At 40.8% G+C, this 26,445-nt stretch overlaps 1 protein-coding gene across 1 annotated transcript; it reads right to left on the reverse strand.

Annotated features, from left to right (window-relative positions):
• Positions 1-9,794: 9,794 nt before the first annotated feature.
• Positions 9,795-10,600, reverse strand: LOC139834273 (probable DNA helicase MCM9). Its single transcript, XM_071824765.1, has 4 exons — positions 10,414-10,600; positions 10,238-10,340; positions 10,030-10,159; positions 9,795-9,910 (listed from the first exon to the last, which is right to left on the reverse strand). Exons 1-4 carry the CDS (start codon positions 10,566-10,568, stop codon positions 9,795-9,797), a joined length of 504 nt encoding a protein of 167 aa, XP_071680866.1. The 5' UTR covers positions 10,569-10,600.
• Positions 10,601-26,445: the final 15,845 nt, after the last annotated feature.

Here is a 26,445-nt window from a genome sequence, read left to right on the forward strand (position 1 = left end):
TATCATGCAAATTGCTAATAGCTTGAGAATTTTCCATTAGATGATTCTCTACTCTCATATTAAAATTTTCTTGCTTAACAATATAATTATCAAACTCATCTAAGCATTGCGCAGGAGGTTTTGAATACGGAATATCTTCCCTAGTAAAGCGTTGAAGGGAGTTTACCTCAATCATGGGTGAAGGGGGAATTATCTTACATATATCCTCTATGGGAGGTAGATTCTTCACATCTTCGGATTTAATACCTTTCTCCTTGAGAGACTTCTTAGCTTCCCGCATATCTTCATCATTCAATTCAATTAAACCCCTCTTCTTCAATATTGGTGTTGGAGTTGGTTCAGGTGTATTCCAATCATCATGATTCCGGCTTATTCTAGCCAATAATTCTTCAGCTTCATCTGGAGTTCTTTTCCTGAAAACACAACCAGCACAACTATCCAAATATGCTCTAGATTCAATGGTTAGTCCACTATAAAATATATCAAGTAGATCATTCTTCTCTAAATCATGTCCAGGTCGAGCTCTAATAAGAGAACAAAATCTTGCCCATGCAGCAGGCAATTTCTCTTCATCTCCTTGGTCAAATCTATAAATTCTCTGTAAAGCAGCATGTTGAGCACTAGCAGGAAAGTATTTTCGAAAGAAAACATCACGCAAATCAGTTGGACTTTTAATAGAACCAGGAGGTAAATTATTATACCAAGTTTTAGCATCATCCTTTAATGAGAAAGGAAAAAATTTAATGACAAAGTAAGTACGCATCTTGACATCATCAGAAAACAAACTACTCATAGAAGAAAGTTCATTCATGTGTTCTACAGCACTTTCTTTTTCAGTACCACAAAAGGGTGCTTTCTCTACAATAGCTATATGAGATAGATCAAGAGAAAAATCATAATCTTTATCCTTAATGCATATAGGAGATGTGGCAAATTCAGGATCAGGAGACAGCTTATGCCTAACAGTATATTGTGCGAGAAACTTTTTAATGTTTCTTGCATCAGCAGTAGCATTACATCTATTAATAAGATCATCATTAAGCTCCACATAATCTTCATCAGGATCATCACTAGAATAATCAAGTTCAGGTGAACTAACAGGTGTAGTGGCATTTTCATCAGGAGTTTCAGCATTTTCAATTTGTCTAGACCTAGCAATTGTAGCATCTAGAAAGGATCCCAATGAACCACTATCATCAAGCACAGCAGAAACATTATCAATATTATGAGAGTTTTCAGATTCAGCAGAAGTACCACCAAGCGAAGCTTGCGGCGGTGAAACAAGTTGACTTATCACAGATGGTGAATCAAGAGTAGCAGAGGTACTCAGAGTTGTACCTTTTCTTGTAGTGGATGGTAATATGGCGACTTTAGAATCGCGAGCTTTACCCATGATGGAGAATTTGCAGCGAACAATATCAATCCAAGTGAACTTCCAAATAAAGCTATGCTCCCCGGCAACGGCGCCAGAAAACTGTCTTGATAACCCACAAGTATAGGGGATCGCAGCAGTCTTCGAGGGTAGTATAACCCAATTTATTGATTCGACACAAGGGGAGACAAAGAACACTTGGAAGCCTTAACAGCGGAGTTGTCAATTCAGCTGCACCTGGAAACAGACTTGCTCGCAAGAGTTTATCGATAAGTAACAGTTTTATAGCGATGCAGTAGTGAAATAACGAGCAGAGTAACAGAGACAGCAGTAGTGATTATAGTAAACAGCAGGATTAAAATACTGTAGGCACGGGGACGGATGACGGGCGTTGCATGGATGAGAGAAACTCATGTAATAATCATAGCAGGGCATTTGCAGATAATAATAAAACGGTGTCCAAGTACAAAGCAATCAATAGGCATGTGTTCCAATTATAGTCGTACGTGCTCGCAATGAGAAACTTGCACAACATCTTTTGTCCTACCAGCCGGTGGCAGCCGGGCCTCAAGGGAATCTACTGGATATTAAGGTACTCCTTTTAATAGAGTACCGGAGCAAAGCATTAACACTCCGTGAATACATGTGATCCTCACATCACTACCATCCCCTCCGGTTGTCCCGATTTCTGTCACTTCGGGGCCATTGGTTCCGGATAGCGACATGTGTATACAACTTGCAGGTAAGACCATAAACAATGAATATCATGATGAAACAATAACATGTTCAGATCTGAGATCATGGCACTCGGGCCCTAGTGACAAGCATTAAGCATAACAAGTTGCAACAATATCATCAAAGTACCAATTACGGACACTAGGCACTACGCCCTAACAATCTTATGCTATTACATGACCAATCTCATCCAATCCCTACCATCCCCTTCGGCCTACAGCGGGGGAATTACTCACACATGGATGGGGGAAACATGGCTGGTTGATGGAGAGGCGTCGGTGATGATGATGGCGATGATCTCCTCCAATTCCCCGTCCCGGCGGAGTGCCAGAACGGAGACTTCTGGCTCCCGCGACGGAGTTTCGCGATGTGGCGGCGTTCTGGAGGCTTTCTGGCGACTTCGACTTCTCTCCGTGCGTTTTTAGGTCGAAGGCAATATATAGTCCGAAGGAGGGCGTCGGAGGCCGGCCAAGGGGGCCACACCACATGGCCGCGCGGGCCCCCCTGGGCCACGCCGCCTTATGGTGTGGGGCCCTCGGGCCTCCACCTGACTTGTCCTTCTGGCTCCGTCAGTTTTCTGGGAAAATAGGGCCTTCTGCATAAATTCCGAGGATTTTCCTGAAAGTTGGATTTCTGCACAAAAACGAGAAACCAGAGCAGTTCTGCTGAAAACAGCGTTAGTCCGTGTTAGTTGCATCCAAAATACACAAATTAGAGGCAAAACAATAGCAAAAGTGTTCGGGAAAGTAGATACGTTTTGGACGTATCACTGCCCGGATAGAACCTAGGGTTTCCCCCGATATGCGGGAGGGTTGTGGGTAGGGGGAACCCCGACGCCCCTCAAGAAGGAAGGCGGCGCCCGCGAGCGTCACCGCGTCGGTGTCGGCCATCCGACAAGGATTTCTCCCGTCCCCCAAAGAACCACGACCCGGACACTCCATCGCGCTCCGCCAATCTTGTCGTCCACCAACGCGCGCCACCACGATCTTGCAATCACCATTGCCGTCTCACCGTGGCCCAAAGACGAAGACCGACGAAACCGGGAGGAGACATCCCGAGCCTAGGAGGGTCTGGACAGCAGCCCGATGACGCGTAAAGCACACGCCCGTTGGGAACCCCAAATGGAAGGTGTGATGCGTACAGCAGCAAGTTTCCCTCAGTAAGAAACCAAGGTTTATCGAACCAGTAGGAGTCAAGGGCCACGTGAAGGTTGTTGGCGGAGGAGTGTAGTGCGGCGCAACACCAGGGATTCCGGCGCCAACGTGGAACCTACACAACACAATCAAAATACTTTGCCCCAACTTAACAGTGAGGTTGTCAATCTCACCGGCTTGCTGTAAACAAAGGATTAAATGTATGGTGTGAAAAATGATGTTTGTTTGCAATGAGCAGCAGAGAACAATGATTGCAGTAGATTGTATTCATATGTAAAAGAATGGACCGGAGTCCACAGTTCACTAGTGGTGTCTCTCCAATAAGAAATAGCATGTTGGGTGAACAAATTACACTTGGGAAATTGACAAATAGAGAGGGCATGACAATGCACATACATATCATGATGACTAATATGAGATTTACTTAGGGCATTACGACAAAGTACATAGACCGCTATCCAGCATGCATCTATGCCTAAAAAGTCCACCTTCGGGTTAGCATCCGCACCCCTTCAAGTATTAAGTTGCAAACAACAGACAATTGCATTAAGTATGGTGCGTAATGTAATCAACACAAATATCCTTAGACAAAGCATTGATGTTTTATCCCTAGTGGCCACACCATCCACAACCTTAGAACTTTCTGTCACTGTCCCAGATTCAATGGAGGCATGAACCCACTATCGAGCATAAATACTCCCTCTTGGAGTCACAAGTATCAACTTGGCCAGAGCCTCTACTAGCAACGGAGAGCATGCAAGATCATAAACAACACATATATGATAGATTGATAATCAACTTGACATAGTATTCCATATTCATCGGATCCCAACAAACACAACATGTAGCATTACAAATAGATGATCTTGATCATGATAGGCAGCTCACAAGATCTAACATGATAGCACAATGAGGAGAATACAACCATCTAGCTACTGCTATGGACCCATAGTCCAAGGATGAACTACTTACACATCAGTCCGGAGGCGATCATGGTGATGTAGATTCCTCCGGGTGATGATTCCCCTCTCCGGCAGGGTGCCGGAGGCGATCTCCTGAATCCCCTGAGATGGGATTGGCGGCGGCGGCGTCTTTGGAACTTTTTCCGTATCGTAGCTCTCGGTAATAGGGCTTTCGCGATGGAGAGTTTAAGTAGGGGGAAGGGCAGAGTTGGGAGAGGCACGAGGGGACCACACCATAGGCCAGCGCGGGCCCCATCTAGGCCGCACCACCCTATGGTTTGGCCACCTCGTGGCCCCACTTCGTATGCTCTTCGGTCTTCTGGAAGCTCCGTGGAAAAATAGGACCCTGGGCGTTGATTTCGTCCAATTCCGAGAATATTTCCTTTGTAGGATTTCTGAAACCAAAAACAACACAAAACAGGAACTGGCGCTTCGGCATCTTGTCAATAGGTTAGTGCCGGAAAATGCATAATAATGACATAAAGTGTGTATAAAACATGTGAGTATTGTCATAAAAGTAGCATGGAACATAAGAAATTATAGATACGTTTGAGACGTATCAAGCATCCCCAAGCTTAGTTCCTACTCGCCCTCGAGTAGGTAAACGATAACAAGGATAATTTCTGAAGTGACATGCTATCATAATCTTGATCAATACTATTGTAAAGCATATGAGATGAATGAAATGATTCGAAGCAATGGTAAAAACAATGATTAAACAACTGAATCATATAACAAAGACTTTTCATGAATAGTACTTTCAAGACAAGCATCAATAAGACTTGCATAGGAGTTAACTCATAAAGCAATAAATTCTTAGTAGAAAATTTTGAAGCAACACTAAGGAAGATATAAGTTTCAGCAGTTGCTTTCAACTTTAACATGTATATCTCATGGATAATTGTCAACACAAAGTAATATGATGAGTGCAAATAAGCAAGTATGTAGGAATCAATGCACACAGTTGACACAAGTGTTTGCTTCTAAGATAGAAAGAAGTAGGTAAACTGACTCAACATAAAGTAAAAAAAGGCCCTTCGCAGAGGGAAGCATGGATTACTATTTTTGGGCTAGACAATTTTGTCAACGGTAGTAATAATTCATATGTGTTATGCATAAGACATCCTATAAGTTGCAAGCCTCATGTATAGAATACCAATAGTGTTCGCACCTTGTTCTAATTAGCTTGGATTTACATGGATTATCATTGCATAACATATGTTTCAACCAAGTGTCACAAAGGGTTACCTCTATGCCGCCTGTATAAAGGTTCAAGGAGATAGATCGCATTTGATTTCACGTTTTTGATAGATCTCAACTAAGGACATCCATACCGGGACAACATAGAAAACAGATAATGGACTCCTCTTTAATGCATAAGCATTCAACAACAGATAATATTCTCATAAAAGATTGAGGATTAATATCCAAACTGAAACTTCCACCATGATACATGGCTTTAGTTAGCGGCCCAATGTTCTTCTCTAACAATATGCATACTCAAACCATTTGATCATGATAAATCACCCTTACTTCAGATAAGACGAACATGCACAGGAACTCACATGATATTCAACAAAGGTGTAATAGTTGATGGTGTCCCCAGAAACATGGTTACCGCTCAACAAGCAACTTATAAGAAATAAGATACATAAGCTACATATTCTTTACCACAATAGTTTTTAAGGCTATTTTCCCATGAGCTATATATTGCAAAGACAAAGAATGAAATTTTAAAGGTAGCACTCAAGCAATTTACTTTGGAATGGCAGAGAAATACCATGTGGTAGGTAGGTATGGTGGACACAAATGGCATAGTTTTTGGCTCAAGGATTTGGATGCACGAGAAGTATTCCCTCTCAATACAAGGCTTTGGCTAGCAAGGTTGTTTGAAGCAAACACAAGTATGAACCGGTACAACAAAACTTACATAAAAATATATTGCAAGCATTATAAGACTCTACACTGTCTTCCTTGTTGTTCAAACACCTCACCAGAAAATATCTAGACTTTAGAGAGACCAATCATGCAAACCAAATTTCAACAAGCTCTATGGTAGTTATTCATTAATAGGTGCAAAGTACATGATGTAAGAGCTTAAACATGATCTATTTGAGCACAACAATTGCCAAGTATCAAATTATTCAAGACAATATACCAATTACCACATGAAGCATTTTCTGTTTCCAACCAAATAACAATGAACGAAGCAGTTTCAACCTTCACCATGAACATTAAAAGTAAAGCTAAGAACACAAGTGTTCATATGAAATAGCGGAGCGTGTCTCTCTCCCACACAAAGAATGCTAGGATCCGATTTTATTCAAACACAAACAAAAATAAAAACATATAGACGCTCCAAGTAAATCACATAAGATGTGACAGAATAAAAATATAGTTTCACTAGAGGTGATCTGATAAGTTGTCGATGAAGAAGGGGTGCCTTGGCCATCCCCAAGCTTAGATGCTTGAGTCTTCTTAAAATATGCAGGGATGAACCACGGAGGCATCCCCAAGCTTAGACTTTTCACTCTTCTTGATCATATTGTATCATCCTCCTCTCTTGATCCTTGAAAACTTCCTCCACACCAAACTCAAAACAAACTCATTAGAGGGTTAGTGCATAATCAAAAATTCACATATTCAGAGGTGACATAATCATTCTTAACACTTCTGGATATTGCACAAAGCTACTGAAAGTTAATGGAACAAAGAAATCCATCCAACATAGCAAAACAGGCAATGCAAAATAAAAGGCAGAATCTGTCAAAACAGAACAGTCCGTAAAGACGAATTTTTTAGGGGAACTTAACTTGCTCAGATTAAACAGCTCAAATTGAATGAAATTTGCGTACATATCTGAAGATCACTCACGTAAACTGGCAGATTTTTCTGAGTTACCTACAGAGGGGGCTACTCAATTTCGTGACAGCAAGAAATCTGTTTCTGCGCAGTAATCCAAATCTAGTATCAACCCTAATATCAAAGACTTTACTTGGCACAACAATGCAATAAAATAAAGATAAGGGGAGGTTGCTACAGTAGTAACAACTTCCAAGACTCAAATATAAAACAAAAGTGCAGAAGTAAAATAATGGGTTGTCTCCCATAAGCGCTTTTCTTTAACGTCTTTCAGCTAGGCGCAGAAAGTGTGAATCAAGTATTATCAAGAGATGAAGCATCAACATCATAATTTGTTCTAATAATAGAATCAAAAGGTAACTTCATTCTCTTCCTAGGGAAGTGTTCCATACCTTTCTTGAGAGGAAATTGATACTTAATATTCCCTTCCTTCATATCAATAATAGCACCAACAGTTCGAAGAAAAGGTCTTCCCAAAATAATGGGACAAGATACATTGCATTCAATATCCAAGACAACAAAATCAACGGGGACAAGGTTATTGTTAACCGTAATGCGAACATTATCAATCCTCCCCAAAGGTTTCTTCATAGAATTATCAGCAAGATTAACATCCAAATAACAATTTTTCAATGGTGGCAAGTCAAGCATATCATAGATTTTCTTAGGCATAACAGAAATACTTGCACCAAGATCACATAAAGCATTACAATCAAAATCATTGACCTTCATCTTAATGATGGGCTCCCAACCATCTTCTAACTTCCTAGGAATAGAAGTTTCAAGTTTTAGTTTCTCTTCTCTAGCTTTAATGAGAGCATTTGTAATATGTTTTGTAAAGGCCAAATTTATAGCACTAGCATTGGGATTTCTAGCAAGTTTTTGTAAGAACTTTATAACTTCAGAGATGTGACAATCATCAAAATCTAAATCATTATGATCTACAGCAATGGGATCATTGTCCCCAATATTTTGAAAAATTTCAGCAGTTTTATCACAAGCAGTTTCAGCAGTTTTAGCAGTTTCAGGCAGTTTTGCACGCTTTGCATTAGTAGTAGAAACATTGCTAACACCAATTATTTTACCATTAATAGTAGGAGGTTTAGCAACATGTGAAGCATCAACATTACTAGTGGTGGTAATAGTTCAAACTTTAGCTACATTATTCTCTTTAGCAAAATTTTCTTCTCTTTCCCACCTAGTATGCAATTCAATAAATCAATCTAATATTTTCATTAATTCGAACTTGGATAGCGTTTGCTGTAGCAAATGACTTAATATCTTTAGTTTCATTAGGCATAACTTTCAATTTTAAAATATCAACATCAGCAGCAAGACTATCAACCTTAGAAGCAAGAACATCAATTTTACCAAGCTTTTCTTCAACAGATTTGTTAAAAGCAGTTTGTGTACTAATAAATTCTTTAAGCATGGCTTCAAGACCAGGGGGTCCACTCCTATTATTGTTGTAAGAATTACCATAGCCATTACCATTATTAGAAGGATATGGCCTATAGTTGTTACCAAAATTATTCCGATAAGCATTGTTGTTGAAATTATTATTTTTAATGAAGTTCACATCAACATGCTCTTCCTGAGCAACCAATGAAGCTAAAGGAACATTATTAGGATCAACATTAGATCTACTATTAACAAGCATAGACATAATAGCATCAATCTTATCACTCAAGGAGGAGGTTTCTTCAACAGAATTTACCTTCTTACCTTGTGGAGTCCTTTTAGTGTGCCATTCAGAGTAGTTGATCATCATATTATCAAGAAGCTTTGTTGCGACGCCTAAGGTAATGGACATAAAAGTACCTCCAGCAGCTGAATCCAATAGGTTCCTTGAAGAAAAATTCAGTCCTGCATACAAGGTTTGGATGATCATCCAAGTAGTCTGTCCATGGGTAGGGCAATTCTTTACCAAAGATTTCATTCTTTCCCATGCTTGGGCAACATGCTCATTATCCAATTGCTTAAAGTTCATTATGCTACTTCTCAAAGATATAATTTTAGCGGGAGGATAATATCTACAAATGAAAGCATCCTTACATTTAGTCCATGAATCAATACTATTTTTAGGCAAAGATAGCAACCAATCTTTAGCTCTTCCTCTTAAGGAGAAAGTAAACAATTTCAGCTTTATAATGTCACCATCTACATCCTTATACTTTTGCATTTCACAAAGTTCAACAAAATTATTAAGATGGGCAGCAGCGTCATTAGAACTAACACCAGAAAATTGCTCTCTCATAACAAGATTTAGTAAAGCAGGTTTAATTTCATAAAATTCTGCTGTAGTAGCAGGTGGAGCAATAGGCCGGTGTGCATATGAAATCATTATTATTTGTGCTAGTGAAGTCACACAACTTAGTGTTCTCAGGAGTACCCATTTTAGCAATAGTAAATAAAGCAAACTAAATAAAGTAAATTCAAGTAACTAATTTTTTTGTGTTTTTAATATAGAGAACGCAAACAAGACAGTAAATAAAGTAATGCAAGGAACTAATTTTTTTGTATTTTTGATATAGAGAACAAACAAAGCAGTAAATAAAATAAAGTAAAGCAAGACAAAAACAAAGTAAAGAGATTGGATGTGGGAGATGATGTCTACGCACGCTTCTATTCCTGTAGACAGTGTTGGGCCTCCAAGAGCAGAGGTTTGTAGAACAGCAGCAAGTTTCCCTTAAGTGAATCACCCAAGTTTCACCACCGCTCGCCCTCGATCATCTTCACACCACCTGACCTGATCACAGTCCCCTTCAAGGTCAGCAGAACCCCCCTATGCTTCACCCTTACCTTCCCAATGCTCGGTGACGATTCTGCAAAAATAACACCATCCTAGCTGATTCAGGGGAACCCGTGAACAACTAGAAAACTACGCCACCATACAGTCTTGCAAGCATTTCAACAAACAGGAAACTCGCATGCGTGAGCGCACCCGGGAATAGAAGTGGCGACCCGGAGGTGTTGACGCGCACGTGCACAAACTCCTTCTTCGCCGCGGCGGGATTCAACTTATCCGGAGTCCCCATCAACTCGCTCGTGTTGAGAATTTCCAACACCTCACTCTGCTAATAAAACCGATGGTAAGGAAACGCGGGAAAAAAATGGGGGATGCATGTCGTGCAGAAGGTTGGTCTACTTGCCTGGGCGCGTTGAGCGGCGGCGTCGAAGACGGGGAGGAAGGCCTTGGGGTCGTTGTACAGTGCGTTGCCCAGTTCGGTGTCGAAATCGAAGAGCTCCGCGAAGCTGCGAGATTAGACGGGGTTAGGGTTTGGGGGCAGCAGAAGGGGAGAGGGGTCGGATTGGAAGGAGTACTCACTCGATGACGAGGGGGAAGTGGAGCGTGGGCTCGGAGTGGAGGAGGATGCGGCGGAGGTCGTCGGAATGGAAACTATGGAGGAACTTGGCGAGCGTAGGCTCGTACCCTGAAAGCTCGGCTGCCTCGTCGTGGTCATCGGAGAGCGGCGGCGGCATTTGGGCGGCGATTGTGGTGTGGGCGCGAAATGGCCGAGGAGGGAGGGAGGAAAAGGTGGTTGTCAGGACACGGCGTCGCACGGGGAAGAAGGCGGCGGACGGTGGTCGCGGTGCTCATTTCCTTTTTTTTCTTCAGAGACTTCGGCTGGATTGGGCTTTGGGGGCGTATTCTTTGGTCATCTTGCGGGCTTTCGGGCAAGGGTTCACTCGGCCTGTTGCATGAACGTGTTATGGGCTACTAAAGCAGTAAGGTGCAGTTTTTTTTCTGCGGGGATTTCGGAGAGTTTTATTCAGCTGAAACAGAACCTGAATGATCAGCTCCTCCTCGAAATAGGCTTTCGCCCCGCTATATTAATATAGCAACACCGATACAAGATAGAGACCACCGCTGGGGCAAACAGCACATCAAAGCCCAAAAGAAAACATAAGAAGAAGAAAAGAGGAAAACAACGTCGACAAAGCCGGATCGACGAAAACAGTGATGATCCGCAACCGCTGCGCCCTCCGGAGAATTCCCACCACGATCTTGGCCTCCGAAGCGCCGCATACCAAAGCAGCACCTTCAAGAAGGGATGCGACGATGACGACGCTGCTGCCCGGACAGAACCTAGGGTTTCCCTCGATATGCGGGAGGGTTGTGGGTAGGGGGAACCCCGACGCCCCTCAAGAAGGAAGGCGGCGCCCGCGAGCGTCACCGCGTTGGTGTCGGCCATCCGACAAGGATTTCTCCCGTCCCCCAAAGAACCACGACCCGGACACTCCATCGCGCTCCGCCAATCTTGCCGTCCACCAACGCGCGCCACCACGATCTTGCAATCACCATTTCCGTCTCACCGTGGCCCAAAGACGACGACCGACGAAACCGGGAGGAGACATCCCGAGCCTAGGAGGGTCTGGACAGCAGCCTGATGACGCGTAAAGCACACGCCCGTTGGGAACCCCAAGTGGAAGGTGTGATGCGTACAGCAGCAAGTTTCCCTCAGTAAGAAACCAAGGTTTATCGAACCAGTAGGAGTCAAGGGCAACGTGAAGGTTGTTGGCGGAGGAGTGTAGTGCGGCGCAACACCAGGGATTCCGGCGCCAACGTGGAACCTGCACAACACAATCAAAATACTTTGCCCCAACTTAACAGTGAGGTTGTCAATCTCACCGGCTTGCTGTAAACAAAGGATTAAATGTATGGTGTGGAAAATGACGTTTGTTTGTGATGACCCACAAGTATAGGGGATCGTGATAGTCTTCGAGGGAAGTAAAACCCAAATTTATTGATTCGACACAAGGGGAGGTAAAGAATACTTATAAGCCTTAACAACTGAGTTTTAAATTCAGCTGCACCTGGAAAAGCACTAGTAACAGGGGTGATGTGAAAGTAGCAGTGATATGAGAGCAATAGTAACAGTAACTCAGCAGCAGTAATAGTAACACAGGAGCAATGGCACCAGAAAATAGTTGATACTACTTCCAATGACATGTAGAACAAGTATATAATGATGAGAGATGGACCGGGGTTCCCAGCGATCTACACTAGTGGTAACTCTCCAATAAGCGACAAGTGTTGGGTGAACAAATTACAGTTGGGCAATTGACAGGAATCAAAGCATTAAGATAGAATATCAAGATTATTAATTATGTAGGCATGTTTTCCAATTATAGTCGTACGTGCTCGCAATGAGAAACTTGCACAACATCTTTTGTCCTACCAGCCGGTGGCAGCCGGGCCTCAAGGGAAACTACTGGATATTAAGGTACTCCTTTTAATAGAGCACCGGAGCAAAGCATTAACACTCCGTGAAAACATGTGTCCCTCACATCACCGCCATCCCCTCCGGTTGTCCCGATTTCTGTCACTTCGGGGCCTTTGGTTCCGGACAGCGACATGTGCCTACAACTTGTAGATACAATCTAAGCAATACATTGATGACCCACAAGTATAGGGGATCGCGATAGTCTTCGAGGGAAGTAAAACCCAAATTTATTGATTAGACACAAGGGGAGGTAAAGAATACTTATAAGCCTTAACAACTGAGTTGTCAATTCAGCTGCACCTGGAAAAGCACTAGTAACAGGGGTGATGTGAAAGTAGCAGTAATATGAGAGCAATAGTAACAGTAACTCAGCAGCAGTAATAGTAACACAGAGGTAATGGCACCAGAAGATAGTTGATACTACTTCCAATGACATGTAGAACAGGTATATAATGATGAGAGATGGACCGGGGTTCCCAGCGATCTACACTAGTGGTAACTCTCCAATAACAAGTAACAAGTGTTGGGTGAACAAATTACAGTTGGGCAATTGACAGGAATCAAAGCATTAAGCTAGAACATCCAGATTATTAATTATGTAGGCATGTTTTCCAATTATAGTCGTACATGCTCGTAATGAGAAACTTGCACAACATCTTTTGTCCTACCAGCCGGTGGCAGCCGGGCCTCAAGGGAAACTACTGGATATTAAGGTACTCCTTTTAATAGAGTACCGGAGCAAAGCATTAACACTCCGTGAAAACATGTGTCCCTCACATCACCGCCATCCCCTCCGGTTGTCCCGATTTCTGTCACTTCGGGGCCTTTGGTTCCGGACAGCGACATGTGCATACAACTTGTAGATACAATCTAAGCAATAATTATAAAGCTCAAATCTAAGATCATGCCACTCGGGCCCTAGTGACAAGAATTAAGCATAACAAGATTGCAGCAACAATAACTTCACAAACTTTATAGATAGACTAATCATAATGTATCATCCATCGGATCCCAACAAACACAACACCGATTACATCAGATGAATCTCAATCATGTAAGGCAGCTCATGAGATCATTGTACTGAAGTACATGGAGGAGAGAATACCAACTAGCTACTGCTAGAACCCGTAGTCCATGGGGGAACTACTCACGGAGCATGATGGAGGCGGTGGCGTTGATGGAGATGGCTTCCGGGGGCACTTCCCCGTCCCGACAGGGTGCCGGAACAGAGAGTTCTGTCCCCCGAATTAGAGTTTCGCGACGGTGGCGGCGCCCCTGGAGTCTTTCTGGAGTTTCGTCAATTGGTACTGTGTTTTTAGGTCGAAAGGGATTATATAGGCGAAGAGGCGGCGCAGGAGGGCGCCTGGGTGCTCCTCACCATAGGCTTGCGCGGGCCCAGGCCAGGCCACGCCGCCTTATGGTCTGGTGGCCCTCTGGCCCCTCTCCGACTCTTCTTCGGTGTTCTGGAGCCTCCCGGGAAAAATAGGATGTTTGGCGTTGATTTCGTCCAATTCCGAGAATATTGCCCGAACAGCCTTTCTGGAACCAAAAACAGCAGAAACAGAACTGCATCGTGGCATCTTGTTAATAGGTTAGTTCCGGAAAACGCATAAAAACATTATAAAGTGCAAGCAAAACATGTAAGTATTGTCATAAAACAAGCATGGAACATCAGAAATTATGGATACGTCGGAGACGTATCAGCATCCCCAAGCTTAGTTCCTGCTCGTCCCGAGCAGGTAAACGATAAAAAGAATAATTTCTGTTGTGACATGCTACTTACATAACCTTGATCATACTATTACAAAGCATATGAAATGAATGAAGTGACTCAAGGCAATGATCTATAGTTGCTAACAAATAGATAACATATAGCAAAACTTTTCATGAAGAGTACTTTCAAGACAAGCATCAAAAGTCTTGCACAAGAGTTAACTCATAAAGCAATAAATTCAAAGTAAAGGCATCGAAACAACACAAAGGAAGATTTAAGTTTCAGCGGTTGCTTTCAACTTTCAACATGTATATCTCATGGATATTGTCAACATAGAGTAATATGATGAATGCAAATATGCAAGTATGTAAGAATCAATGCACAGTTGACACAAGTGTTTGCTTCTTAAGATGGAGAGAAATAGGTGAACTGACTCAACAATAAAAGTAAAAGAATGGCCCTTCAAAGAGGGAAGCATCGATTGCTATATTTGTGCTAGAGCTTTGGTTTTGAAAACATATAGAGAGCATAAAAATAAAGTTTTGAGAGGTGTATGTTGTTGTCAACGAATGGTAGTGGGCACTCTAACCCCCTTGCCAGACAAACCTTCAAAGAGCGGCTCCCATGAATTATTTTTATTTTTGGGTGGCACTCCTTCCAACCTTTCTTTCACAAACCATGGCTAACCGAATCCTCGGGTGCCTGCCAACAATCTCATACCATGAAGGAGTGCCTTTTTATTTTAGTTTTATTATGATGACACTCCTCCCCACCTTTGCTTTCTCAAGCCATGGCTAACCGAATCCTTCGGGTGCCGTGCAAAAATCACATACCATGGAGGAGTGTCTATTTTTATTAATTAATTTGGGACTGGGAATCCCATTGCCAGCTCTTTTTGCAAAATTATTGGATAAGCGGATGAAGCCACTAGTCCATTGGTGAAAGTTGCCCAACAAGATTGAAAGATAAACACCACATACTTCCTCATGAGCTATAAAACATTGACACAAATCAGAGGTAATAAATTTTGAATTGTTTAAAGGTAGCACTCAAGCAATTTACTTTGGAATGGCAGGAAATACCACATAGTAGGTAGGTATGGTGGACACAAATGGCATAGTGGTTGGCTCAAGGATTTTGGATGCATGAGAAGTATTCCCTCTCGATACAAGGCTTAGGCTAGCAAGGTTATTTGAAGCAAACACAAGTATGAACGGTACAGCAAAACTCACATAAGAACATATTGCAAGCATTATAATACCCTACGCTGTCTTCCTTGTTGCTCAAACACTTTTACCAGAAAATATCTAGACCTTAAGAGAGACCAATCATGCAAACCAATTTTAACAAGCTCTACAGTAGTTCTCCACTAATAGGTTTAAACTACATGAAAAAAACTTAATCATGATCTACTTGAGAGCTCAAAACAATTGCCAAGTGTCAAATTATCCAAGACATTATGAGGCATTTTCTTTTTCCAACCAAATATCCATAAGTATTGTAGCTTCCAACTTTTATCATTGAACATTAGAAGTAAAACGAAGAACAAGTGTTCATATGAAAAAGCGGAGCGTGTCTCTCTCCCAATCAAGGATTGCTAGGATCCGATCTTATTCAAACAAAAACAAAAATAAAAGCACACAGACGCTCCAAGTAAAACACATATGATGTGACCGAATAAAAATATAGTTTCAGGGGAGGAACCTGATAAGTTGATGAAGAAGGGGATGCCTTGGGCATCCCCAAGCTTAGACGCTTGAGTCTTCTTGAAATATGCAGGGATGAACCACGGAGGCATCCCCAAGCTTAGACTTTTCACTCTTCTTGATCATATATCATCCTCCTCTCTTGACCCTTGAAAACTTCCTTCACACCAAACTTCTCATAAACTTCATTAGAGGGGTTAGTACTCAAAAAATTTGAATCCACCTTGGTCCTGTAGTGGCACATTGCAAGAACTCAATAAAACATTAGCTACAGCTCTCCACGTCTAGAAAACCTCGCTTAAAGTCCACAAGAGACAATGCAAAAAAAACAGAGACAGAATCTGCCAAAACAGAACAGCCAGTAAAGACGAATTTTTAATAAATACTTCCGTTGCTCAAATCAGAAAACTCAAAACTAATGAAAGTTGCGTACATATCTGAGGAACACGCACGTAAATTGGTATATTTTTCTGATTTACCTACAGAGAAAACAGCCCAGATTCGTGACAGATACAAATCTGTTTCTGCACAGAAATCCAAATCTAGTATCAACCTTCGATTAGATGCTTCACTTGGCACAACAATGCAATAAAATAAAGATAAGGAGAGGTTGCTACAGTAGTAACAACTTCCAAGACACAACAAAACAGTAGCAAAATAAACACATGGGTTATCTCCCAAGAAGTTCTTTCTTTATAGCCATTAAGATGGGCTCAGCAGTTTTGATGATGCACTCGCAAGAAATAGTATTTGAAGCAAAAGAGAGCATCAAGAGGCAAATTCAAAACACATTTAAGTCTAACATGCTTCCTATGCAAATAAATCTTGTACACAAATAATTTCATGAAGAACAAAGTGACAAGCATAAGAAGATAAAACAAGAGTAGCTTCAACAATTTCAGCATATAGAGAGGCGTATTAGTACCATGAAAATTTCTACTACCATATTTTCTTCTCTCATAATAATTTTCAGTAGCTTCATGAACAAACTCAACAATATAACTATCACATGCAGCATACTTCTCATGATCCACAAACATATAATTTTTATCAAGCTCAAAAATAGTGGAATTAAAACTTTCAAACTTACTTTTATTAATAATATAACAAGGTAGTTGATCAATCTCAAGAGATATGGGACACATAGATAAAGTTAAATCGTCTCCAATCCCATTTTCATTAGTAGTACAATTAATATTATCAAGTAACATAGGACCATCATCTAGAGCTTTATCATAAACATTTGCCAAGCAAAATTCTTTAGTATCATGCATTTCGACATCAGGCACAAACAAAGCATTATCATAAGATTTATCAAAGTAGCATGGATTATCATAAATAACAATAGCATAATTATTCTCACAAGTATTACTCATAGGCAATATTTCAAGAGAATCCACAGGAACATAACATTCAACCTCTTTCGGTAAGCATGGAGGACAATCAAATAGTGTAAGAGATAAAGAGTTACTCTCATTAGAAGGTTGGCATGGGTAGCTAATCCATTCTTCCTCCTTTTGTTCGTCACTCTCCTCTTCTTTTTCATCTAATGAGCTTTCAGGTTCATCAATTTCCTCCTCTTTTTCATCCAATGCGCTTTCAGGTTCATCAATTTCTTCCACCGGTTCCTGCAAATTGTGAGTGCATTCTTGTGCATTAATGAGTCTCTCTTTATAATCAATGATATAAGGATTACCACTGTAGCATTCTATGCAAGAATTAAGGATAGTAGAGACATAATCTTTAAGGTCCTTACAAATAGCACAAGTTTTATAATTCTCAACCATGAAGGATTCTATCTCGGAGGCTCCCATAAATAAGACAAATTGTTCTACCTCTTCGAACCCATAATGAATATAGCAATTCCGATTATAGTTCTTAATTAAAAATTCCTCACTAAAGCCACATTGAAATTTAAAATGTTTAGTATCCTGTTGAGAGCAACAGTTTATATCATGGCGTCTAAGCAAGATTCTAGCCATTGTATTCAATTTTTCTATCATAGCACTCATTATTTTACCAGTTCTTGATTCTCTATAATTATTATAACATTCTATAAGCTCCAAGTAGGTTGTGGGTTCTCCCATAACATCAGTTTTTAATTTTTTGGTTTTTCAGATTTTTATGGATTTTTGGATATATAAGAAAAATAAAACAAGACAAAAATAAACTAAGCAAAAGTAAACTACGGAAAATAAAACTAGACAGAAATAAACTAAGCACAAATAAACTAGGAAAAAGTAAACTAAGCAAAACAAAATTAAAAAAAAACAGAGAGAGAGGTAGAGTGTACTCCCCAGGTGAACTTATGAGTAGAGCTATGCCTCCCCGGCAACGGCGCCAGAAAACGGTCTTGATGACCCACAAGTATAGGGGATCGCGATAGTTGATACGTCCAAAACGTATCTACTTTCCCGAACACGTTTGCTATTGTTTTGCCTCTAATTTGTGTATTTTGGATACAACTAACACGGATTAACGCTGTTTTCAGCAGAACTGCTCTGGTGTCTCGTTTTTGTGCAGAAATCCAACTTTCGGGAAAAACCTCGGAATTTATGCAGAAGGCCCTATTTTCCCAGGAAACTAACGGAGCCAGAAGGGCAATTGAAGTGGAGGCCCGAGGGCCCCACACCATAGGGCGGCGCGGCCCAGGGGGGGCCCGCGCGGCCCTGTGGTGTGGTCCCCTCGGCCGGCCTCCGACGCCCTCCTTCGGACTACTTATTCGCCTCGACCTAAAAACACCAGGAGAGAAGTCGAAGTCGCCAGAAACCCTCCAGAACGCCGCCACATCGTGAAACTCCGTCGCGGGAGCCAGAAGTCTCCGTTCTGGCACTCCGCCGGGACGGGGAATTGGAGGAGATCATCACCGCCATCACCGCCAACGCCTCTACATCAACCAGCCGTGTTTCCCCCATCCATGTGTGAGTAATTCCCCTGCTGTAGGCCGAAGGGGATGGTAGGGATTGGATGAGATTGGTCATGTAATAGCATAAGATTGTTAGGGCATAGTGCCTAGTGTCCGTTATTGGTACTTTGATGATATTGTTGCAACTTGTTATGCTTAATGCTTGTCACTAGGGCCCGAGTGCCATGATCTCAGATCTGAACATGTTATTGTTTCATGAAGATAATCATTGTTTATGGTCTTACCTATAAGTTGTATACACATGTCGCTGTTCGGAACCAATGGCCCCGAAGTGACAAGAATTGGGACAACCGGAGGGGATGGTAGCGATGTGAGGATCACATGTGTTCACGGAGTGTTAATGCTTTGCTCCGGTACTTTATTAAAAGGAGTACCTTAATATCCAGTAGTTTCCCTTGAGGCCCGGCTGCCACCGGCTGGTAGGACAAAAGATGTTGTGCAAGTTTCTCATTGCGAGCACGCACGACTATATATGGAACACATGCCTATTGATTGCTTTGTACTTGGACACCGTTTTATTATTATCTGCAAATGCCCTGCTATGATTGTTACATGAGTTTCTCTCATCCATGCAACGCCCGTCATCCGTCCCCGTGCCTACAGTATTTTAATCTTGCTTTGTTTACTATAATCACTACTGCTGTCTCTCGTTACTCTGCTGTTGTTATTTCACTACTACTGCTATAAAACTGTTACTATCGATAAACTCTTGCGAGCAAGTCTGTTTCAGTGCAACTGAATTGACAACTCCGTTGTTAAGGCTTCCAAGTGTTCTTTGTCTCCCCTTGTGTCGAATCAATAAATTGGGTTTTACTTCCCTCGAAGACTGTTGCGATCCCCTATACTTGTGGGTCATCAAGACTATTTTCTGGCGCCGTTGCCGGGGAGCATAGCTTTATTTGGAAGCTCACTTGGATTAATATTGTTCGCTGCAAATTCTCCATCATGGGTAAACCTCGCGATACTAAGATCGCCATATTACCATCCACTACAAGAAAAGGTACAATTCTGAATACCTCCGCTGCACTTGATTCACCATCTGTGATTGATAAACTTGTTTCACCGCCACATGCTTCGCATGTGGGTACATCTGCTGAATCTGAACACTCTCATAATATTGATAATGCTTCTGCTGTGCTTGATGATAGTGGTTCATTGGGATCCTTTCTAGATGCTACAATTGCTAGGTCTAGACAAATTGAAAATACTGAAACTCCTAATGCTACTACACCTGTTAGTTCACCTGAACTTGGTTATTTTAGTGATGATCCTGAGGAAGATTATGTGGAGCTTAATGATGATTTTATTGAAAAATGCAATGCTACTACTGATGCAAGAAAAATTAAAAAGTTGCTTGCAGAACATGCTGTTAGATATAAACTGTCTCCTGATCCTAAGTTTGCCACATCTCCTATAAACATTAGGGATAAAGATTATGATTTTTCTCTTGATCTATCTCATATAGCTATTGTTGAGAAAACACCCTTTTGTGGTACTGAAAAAGAAAGTGCTGTTGAACACATGACTGAGTTATCTACTCTTAGTAGCTTGTTTTCTGATGATGTTAAGATGCGTACTTACTTTGTTGCTAAAATATTTCCATTCTCATTAAAGGATGACGCTAAAACTTGGTATAATAATTTGCCACCAAATTCTATTAAAAGTCCGAAAGAATTGCTTGATGTTTTCTTCCGCAAATACTTTCCTGCTAGTGCTCAACATATTGCTTTGCAGAGAATTTATAATTTTAATCAGGAAGATGAAGAGAAATTGCCTGAGGCTTGGTCGAGATTCTGCTCTCTTATTAGAGCTCGGCCTGAGCATGATCTGGAAAAGCATGATTTACTTGATATATTTTATAGTGGACTAACCATTGAGTCTAGGGCATACCTGGATAGTTGTGCTGGTTGTGTTTTCAGGAAAAGAACTCCGGATGACGCTGAAGAATTATTGGCTAAAATAAGCCGGAATCATGATGAATGGACTATGCCTAAACCAACTCCAACTCCAATATTGAAGAAGAGGGGTTTAATTGAATTGAATGATGAAGATATGAGGGAAGCCAAGAAGTCTCTCAAGGAGAAAGGTATTAAATCTGAAGATGTGAAGAATCTACCTCCTATTGAAGATATATGTGAGATAATTCCCCGCATCCATGATTGAGGTAAATTCCCTTCAACGCTTTACTAGGGAGGATATTCCGTATTCAAAGCCTCCTGCACAATGCTTAGATGAGTTTGATAATTATATTGTTAAGCAAGAAAATTTTAATATGAGAGTAGAGAATCATTTAATGAAAAATTCTCAAGCTATTAGTGAATTGCATGATATTGTGGAGAGAACCTCCAATGATGTTAAGATGCTTGTTAAACATTTTCAAATGATTCAAACTCAAATTGATCAACTCACTAAAGTGCAAAATGACTTGTTAGGGAATAATTCTAAAGAGAAACATGCTTATGAAGTAACAACTAGAGGCGGTGTCTCTACCCAGGATCCTCTATATCCTGAAGGGCATCCCAAAAGAATTGAACAAGATTCTCAACGCATTGAACCTAGTGCTCATTCTAGGAAGAAAAAGAAGAAGAAACATAAAAATGTTGTAGAATCCTCTGAACCTGTTAATGATCCTAATAGTATTTCTATTTCTGATGCTGAAACTGAAAGTGGTAATGAACATGATAATGATAATGATAATGTTAAGAATGATACTCCTGATAAAGAAGAGGTTGAAGAAGAACCTGAAAAGCATGCTAAAAATAAAAAGTACACTAAAGAAGACTTTATTGCTGAGAAACATGGTAATGAAAGAGAACCTTGGGTGCAAAAGCAAATGCCTTTTCCTGCTAAGAAACTAAAATCAAAGGAAGAAGAACACTATAATAAATTTTGCGATTGGATGAAACCTTTATTCTTGCAAATCCCTTTGATCGATGCGATTAAATTGCCTCCTTATTCAAAGTATATGAAAGATATTGTTACTAACAAAAGGAAAATCCCCAATGAGGAAATTTCCACTATGCTTGCTAATTACTCTTTCAATGGCAAAGTTCCAAAGAAGTTGGGCGACCCAGGTATACCTACTATTCCTTGTTCTATTAAGAATAATTATGTTAAAACTGCTCTATGTGACTTGGGAGCCGGTGTTAGTGTTATGCCTTTTTCTCTTTATAAGAGACTTTACCTAGATAAGTTGATACCTACTGATATATCTTTGCAAATGGCTGATAAATCTACTGCTATTCCTGTTGGTATATGTGAGAATGTTCCTGTTCAAGTTACTACTAACTGCTTGATATTAACTGATTTTGTTGTGTTGGAAATGCCTGAAGATGATAATATGTCTATTATTCTTGGGAGACCTTTTCTTAACACCGCAGGGGCTGTTATTGATTGCAATAAAGGAAAGGTTACTTTCAATGTTGATGATAGGGAGCATACCGTTTATTTTCCCAAGAGGATTGAGAAAGCGTGTGGAGTTAATACTATTTCTAATGTGAGAACTATCAAAGTGGGAACTATTGATTGTCCTATATATGAGCCTAAGGAAGAATATCAAACTCTCGTGATTGGATCCATATCAATACAATTCAAGGTAACATGATTGATTTGAGGTTTATTTCTTCTTATGCTATGTAAAATTTATTTGGTGACAAGACTTGATCAACCTTGTTAACGAATACCTTTTATATGCATAGAGGAGGTAAACAACATATCTTTCTTCCTCCACTTGCCCTAGTTGCTGTAGCACTTTTAATTTGCTAAGTTCTTGAGTTATTCGAAGATTTCAAAAAAAATTCCTGGCCAGTAATAATAAACTAAATACCCAGAAATGTGCGTTTTTCAAAGTTTTCAAAAATTCACAAAAATTATACCGTTGGTCCTATTTTTCCACGAGGCACCTGGGAGCACCAGAGGATGACCTGTGGGGCACCAGAGGGCGCCAGACCACAGGCCGGCGCGGCCAAGGAGGTGGCCGCGCCACCATGTGGTGTGGGTCCCCCTCTGCCCCACTTTGCCATCTCTTCCTCCCAGACTCTTCTCTCTCCCGAAAAAATCGACACCAAGTTCCTCTCACTCGCGTTTTTGCTCCAGAGCTCCAGATTTTTCGATCTCTTTGCTCCGCCCAGATTTCTGTCTGAAATTTGGCACATTTGCTCTTCGGTATGTGACTCCTCCACCCATCCAAGTAGAATTTCGTTTGGTTGAGTATATCTTGAATATTTTGCTGCTGTAGGTAACATGTTTAGTGAGCTTGCATGCTTGTTCTAAGTGGTAGAAACTAGTTTTGATGCATGATTAGTACTCTAACAAGTTCCTATGGTAGTTTCCCTCAATTATTTGTCACCAAATCAAATTTCTATATTGGTTGTTGAAATTTCAGAAAATGGAGTGGAATAGATATCACTTGAACCAGCAAGAATTGGAAGTCCAACAAGTTATGATGGTCAATCGTGAAGACGGAGTATACCCCTCTTACTACCCGTGCGCGGATTTCATGAGAAGCGCGGGGATATTTGAAGATGTTCAAACTCTAATTTCTCGTGCAGGGCTGAGTGACTTTGTTGAAGGAGAGCCAAGACAATATGTGAAATTAACTATGTCTTTTGTGCAGGACTTCAAGTTCAATTGGTCGCGATCTAACCCCACGGTCCAGTATAAAATTTACAATAAAGCTGTCAACTTGCCATTTAGTGCTTTTTGTGCAGCAATTAGAGTACCGCAATGGGGATCATGTGAGAAGATAAAGGGATCGCCGCAAGAACTCTCGGATCTCTACAAGATGATTTGCGATGGAAGGAGTTTCTCAGGTGAAAGTGGTAAAATTACTAGTATTCAGCTCCCGGCTATCCGCTACTTTGCCTATTTTATTACCAAGTGCGTTCTCGCTAAAAGGATTGGTGGTAAACTTTCTATCCCGGATTTGGCTTTTCTAGCTGCAGCACTGCAAAATAGTAGGTCTTATAATTTGGGGGCATTAATAGCTTATAGACTTGCTACTAACCGCGAGAAAGGTGGAATTTGTGGAGGTCTCATCGCCTCTCGTTTACTAGCTTTTCATAATGTAGAACCTCATCATTTTGATATTCCGTTCCCCATAGAAAAACTTGACATAGCCTCTATGATTAAACATGAATTTGTTTCAGATTCCTCCAACTTGGGTAACCTGTATTATAAGATGATATTTTATAAGAAAGTTTGGAGAATAACTAAGAAAACTGAGAAACTAGTAAGATTGCCTGCGCCTGTTTTGTCTAACCTTGATTCCAGGGGAGATTGGTCGGTCACAGAAGGTGCACTAGATGCACACATAGAGAGAGGAGGTCAACATGCAAGAGACGACACGGAGGTCGAGGAGCACCTCGACTCATCATCCGATGCAGCAAGTTCCTCGCATCAACACGGTGGATATGCGGAGCCTCCACGCTTTTCTTCTGCGCAGGAGCTTTACTATGACTACTCCATGGACTACCCACCGGCGAGGAACAACGACCCTCGTTGGGGTTAAACTCCACTTAGGCCAAAAGCCTAAGCTTGGGGGGAGGTATACCGGCATCACTAATTCTTTGCATATTATGGTTGCTGGATACTTGTACATACTTGTTTTGTTCGTTTGAGTGGTTTTCTAATGAGAGGAGGATGATATTTGGGGAAATGCTGCCTGAAAACAGATTCTGGAACGTTACTGTACAAATCGTCAAAAATAGCCAGAGCGTCATTTTAAGCTGCAAATTTTTGTGCAGGTTCCCCAGGTTGTTATCTAACTTTCATTAGTTGAACACTTTTCGATCTGAGCAACGTAAGATTTTTGTTAAAATCGATTTCTGTACTGCTGTCAGGTTTTGGCAGATTTCTGCCATCTCGCTTTTCTGTGTTTCTTTTAGTTTGCTATTTCTTGTTTTGCTTTGTTTTCCTTCCCAAAACACAAAAAGACCAAAAATATTTCTGTTGTTTCTCTTCACCATTTGTTTGCTTTGGTTTCTTGCATTTGTTTCACTTTATTTGCTATTGCTAGTTTGCTATAAGAAAACCCAAAAAGATTTTGCTTTGTTTGTTTGTTTCTTTTTGTTCTTGTTTCTAAATTCGAAAACGCCAAAAATATTTGCTGTTCTTCTCTATTTTGTAAAGTTCTTTATGAGTTCAATGGTCTTCGGTGGCTGGAGCGTGGTTTTCATTTCATATTATCCAAGCTGCACAAGTGAAAAGGCAATAATGACGATCTACGACAACCTGATTGTGGTGAGAGGCTGGTATGAACTCTATTTATTTTCATTTTTGTACATATACTCATCCATGTGAGCATGCTTAGTTGGTTCATGTGAGGTATATGTTATTTGAGAAAGTCTAGTAGTTCATGATCTCTCATGTTTAGCTCCGATTTATTAATATGAGTAGCATGTCATGTATGTTTGTTTGCATTGTTTTATTCATAAGTAAGTATGGCATTGTGGTATCCTCCTCTGAATAATTCATTTATATCGACTTGGCACATGCTCACGCATGCATATGACTGAACAAAAAGTCAATTAAGCCTCGATGATTTATATTGCTTCAGAGTTCTTGTATCACTTTTATGCCTCCGTTAATTTATTTTGCCGCAAGCATGGTTATGACAGTTACTGCTCTCTTGATTTGTCGCTCCCTAGTCTTTTGCTAGCCTTCACTTGTACTGAGCGGGAACGCTGCTCGTGCTTCCAAACACATGAAAACCAAGTTATTCCAGAGTGTCCACCATAAATACCTATGCATGGCATTTCAAACCATTCCAAGTAAATTCTCGTGCGCTACCTTTAAAACCTTCAAAATGCTTCTCAATTTGTGTTTATGTTTCATAGCTCATGAGGAAGTATGTGGTGTTTAGCTTTCAACCTTGTCATTTACTTTTGACGGACTCTCATATGGACTAGTGGCACATCCGCTTATCCAATAATTTTGCAAAAAGAGCTGGCAATGGGATTCCCAGTCCCAAATTAATTAACTTAAATAGACACTCCTCCATGGTTTGTGATTGTTGGACGGCACCCGAAGGATTCGGTTAGCCATGGCTTGTGTAAGCAAAGGTTGGGGGAAGTGTCATCATCATAATAAAACTAAAATAAAAGGGCACTCCTTCATGGTATGAGATTGTTGGCAGGCACCCGAGGATTCTTTAGCCATGGTTTGTGCAGGAAAGGTTGGAAGGAGTGCCAAATAAATATGCAATAATTCATGGGAGCCGCTCTTGAAAGTCCGGTTGGCAAGGTAGTTAGTGTACCCATTACCATTCGTTGACAACAACAAACACCTCTCAAAATAATTTTACTCCTGTCTTTATAAAAATGAAAAGCTCTAGCGCAAGTTAATCCCTGCTTCCCTCTGCGAAGGGTCAATCTTTTACTTTTATGTTGTGTCTCCATTATTTCTTTGAGCACTATCTTGAGAGCACAACTGTCATTCTTAGTACAATATGCTTGTCTCAAAATATGATTGATTGTGGTATAACTTTGATGCATTTATCTTTTGACAATCACTACTTCTAGTCTTTCTATGAACTCCAGAGGTGCCCGGGCATTTATGTTTTGCCAATCAAATACAGGCAAGCGAGATACCACTTTATCATACTCTCTTATGAACATTGCAATCTTGCTTATATACATGATTCATGATGCTTCTTATTAATTGTTGGTACCTCTCCATGATTGACATAGCTGTTAGATGATCTTATTTGCATGTATCTCATTATGAACTGCTTAAGTATTAGCTATTGCATGAGAATATATACATCGTATGAGCAAATGTGTTCGTG

Source organism: Lolium perenne, unplaced genomic scaffold, assembly GCF_019359855.2.
Source record: "Lolium perenne isolate Kyuss_39 unplaced genomic scaffold, Kyuss_2.0 unplaced12, whole genome shotgun sequence".
NCBI classification, from domain to species: Eukaryota; Viridiplantae; Streptophyta; class Magnoliopsida; order Poales; family Poaceae; genus Lolium; species Lolium perenne.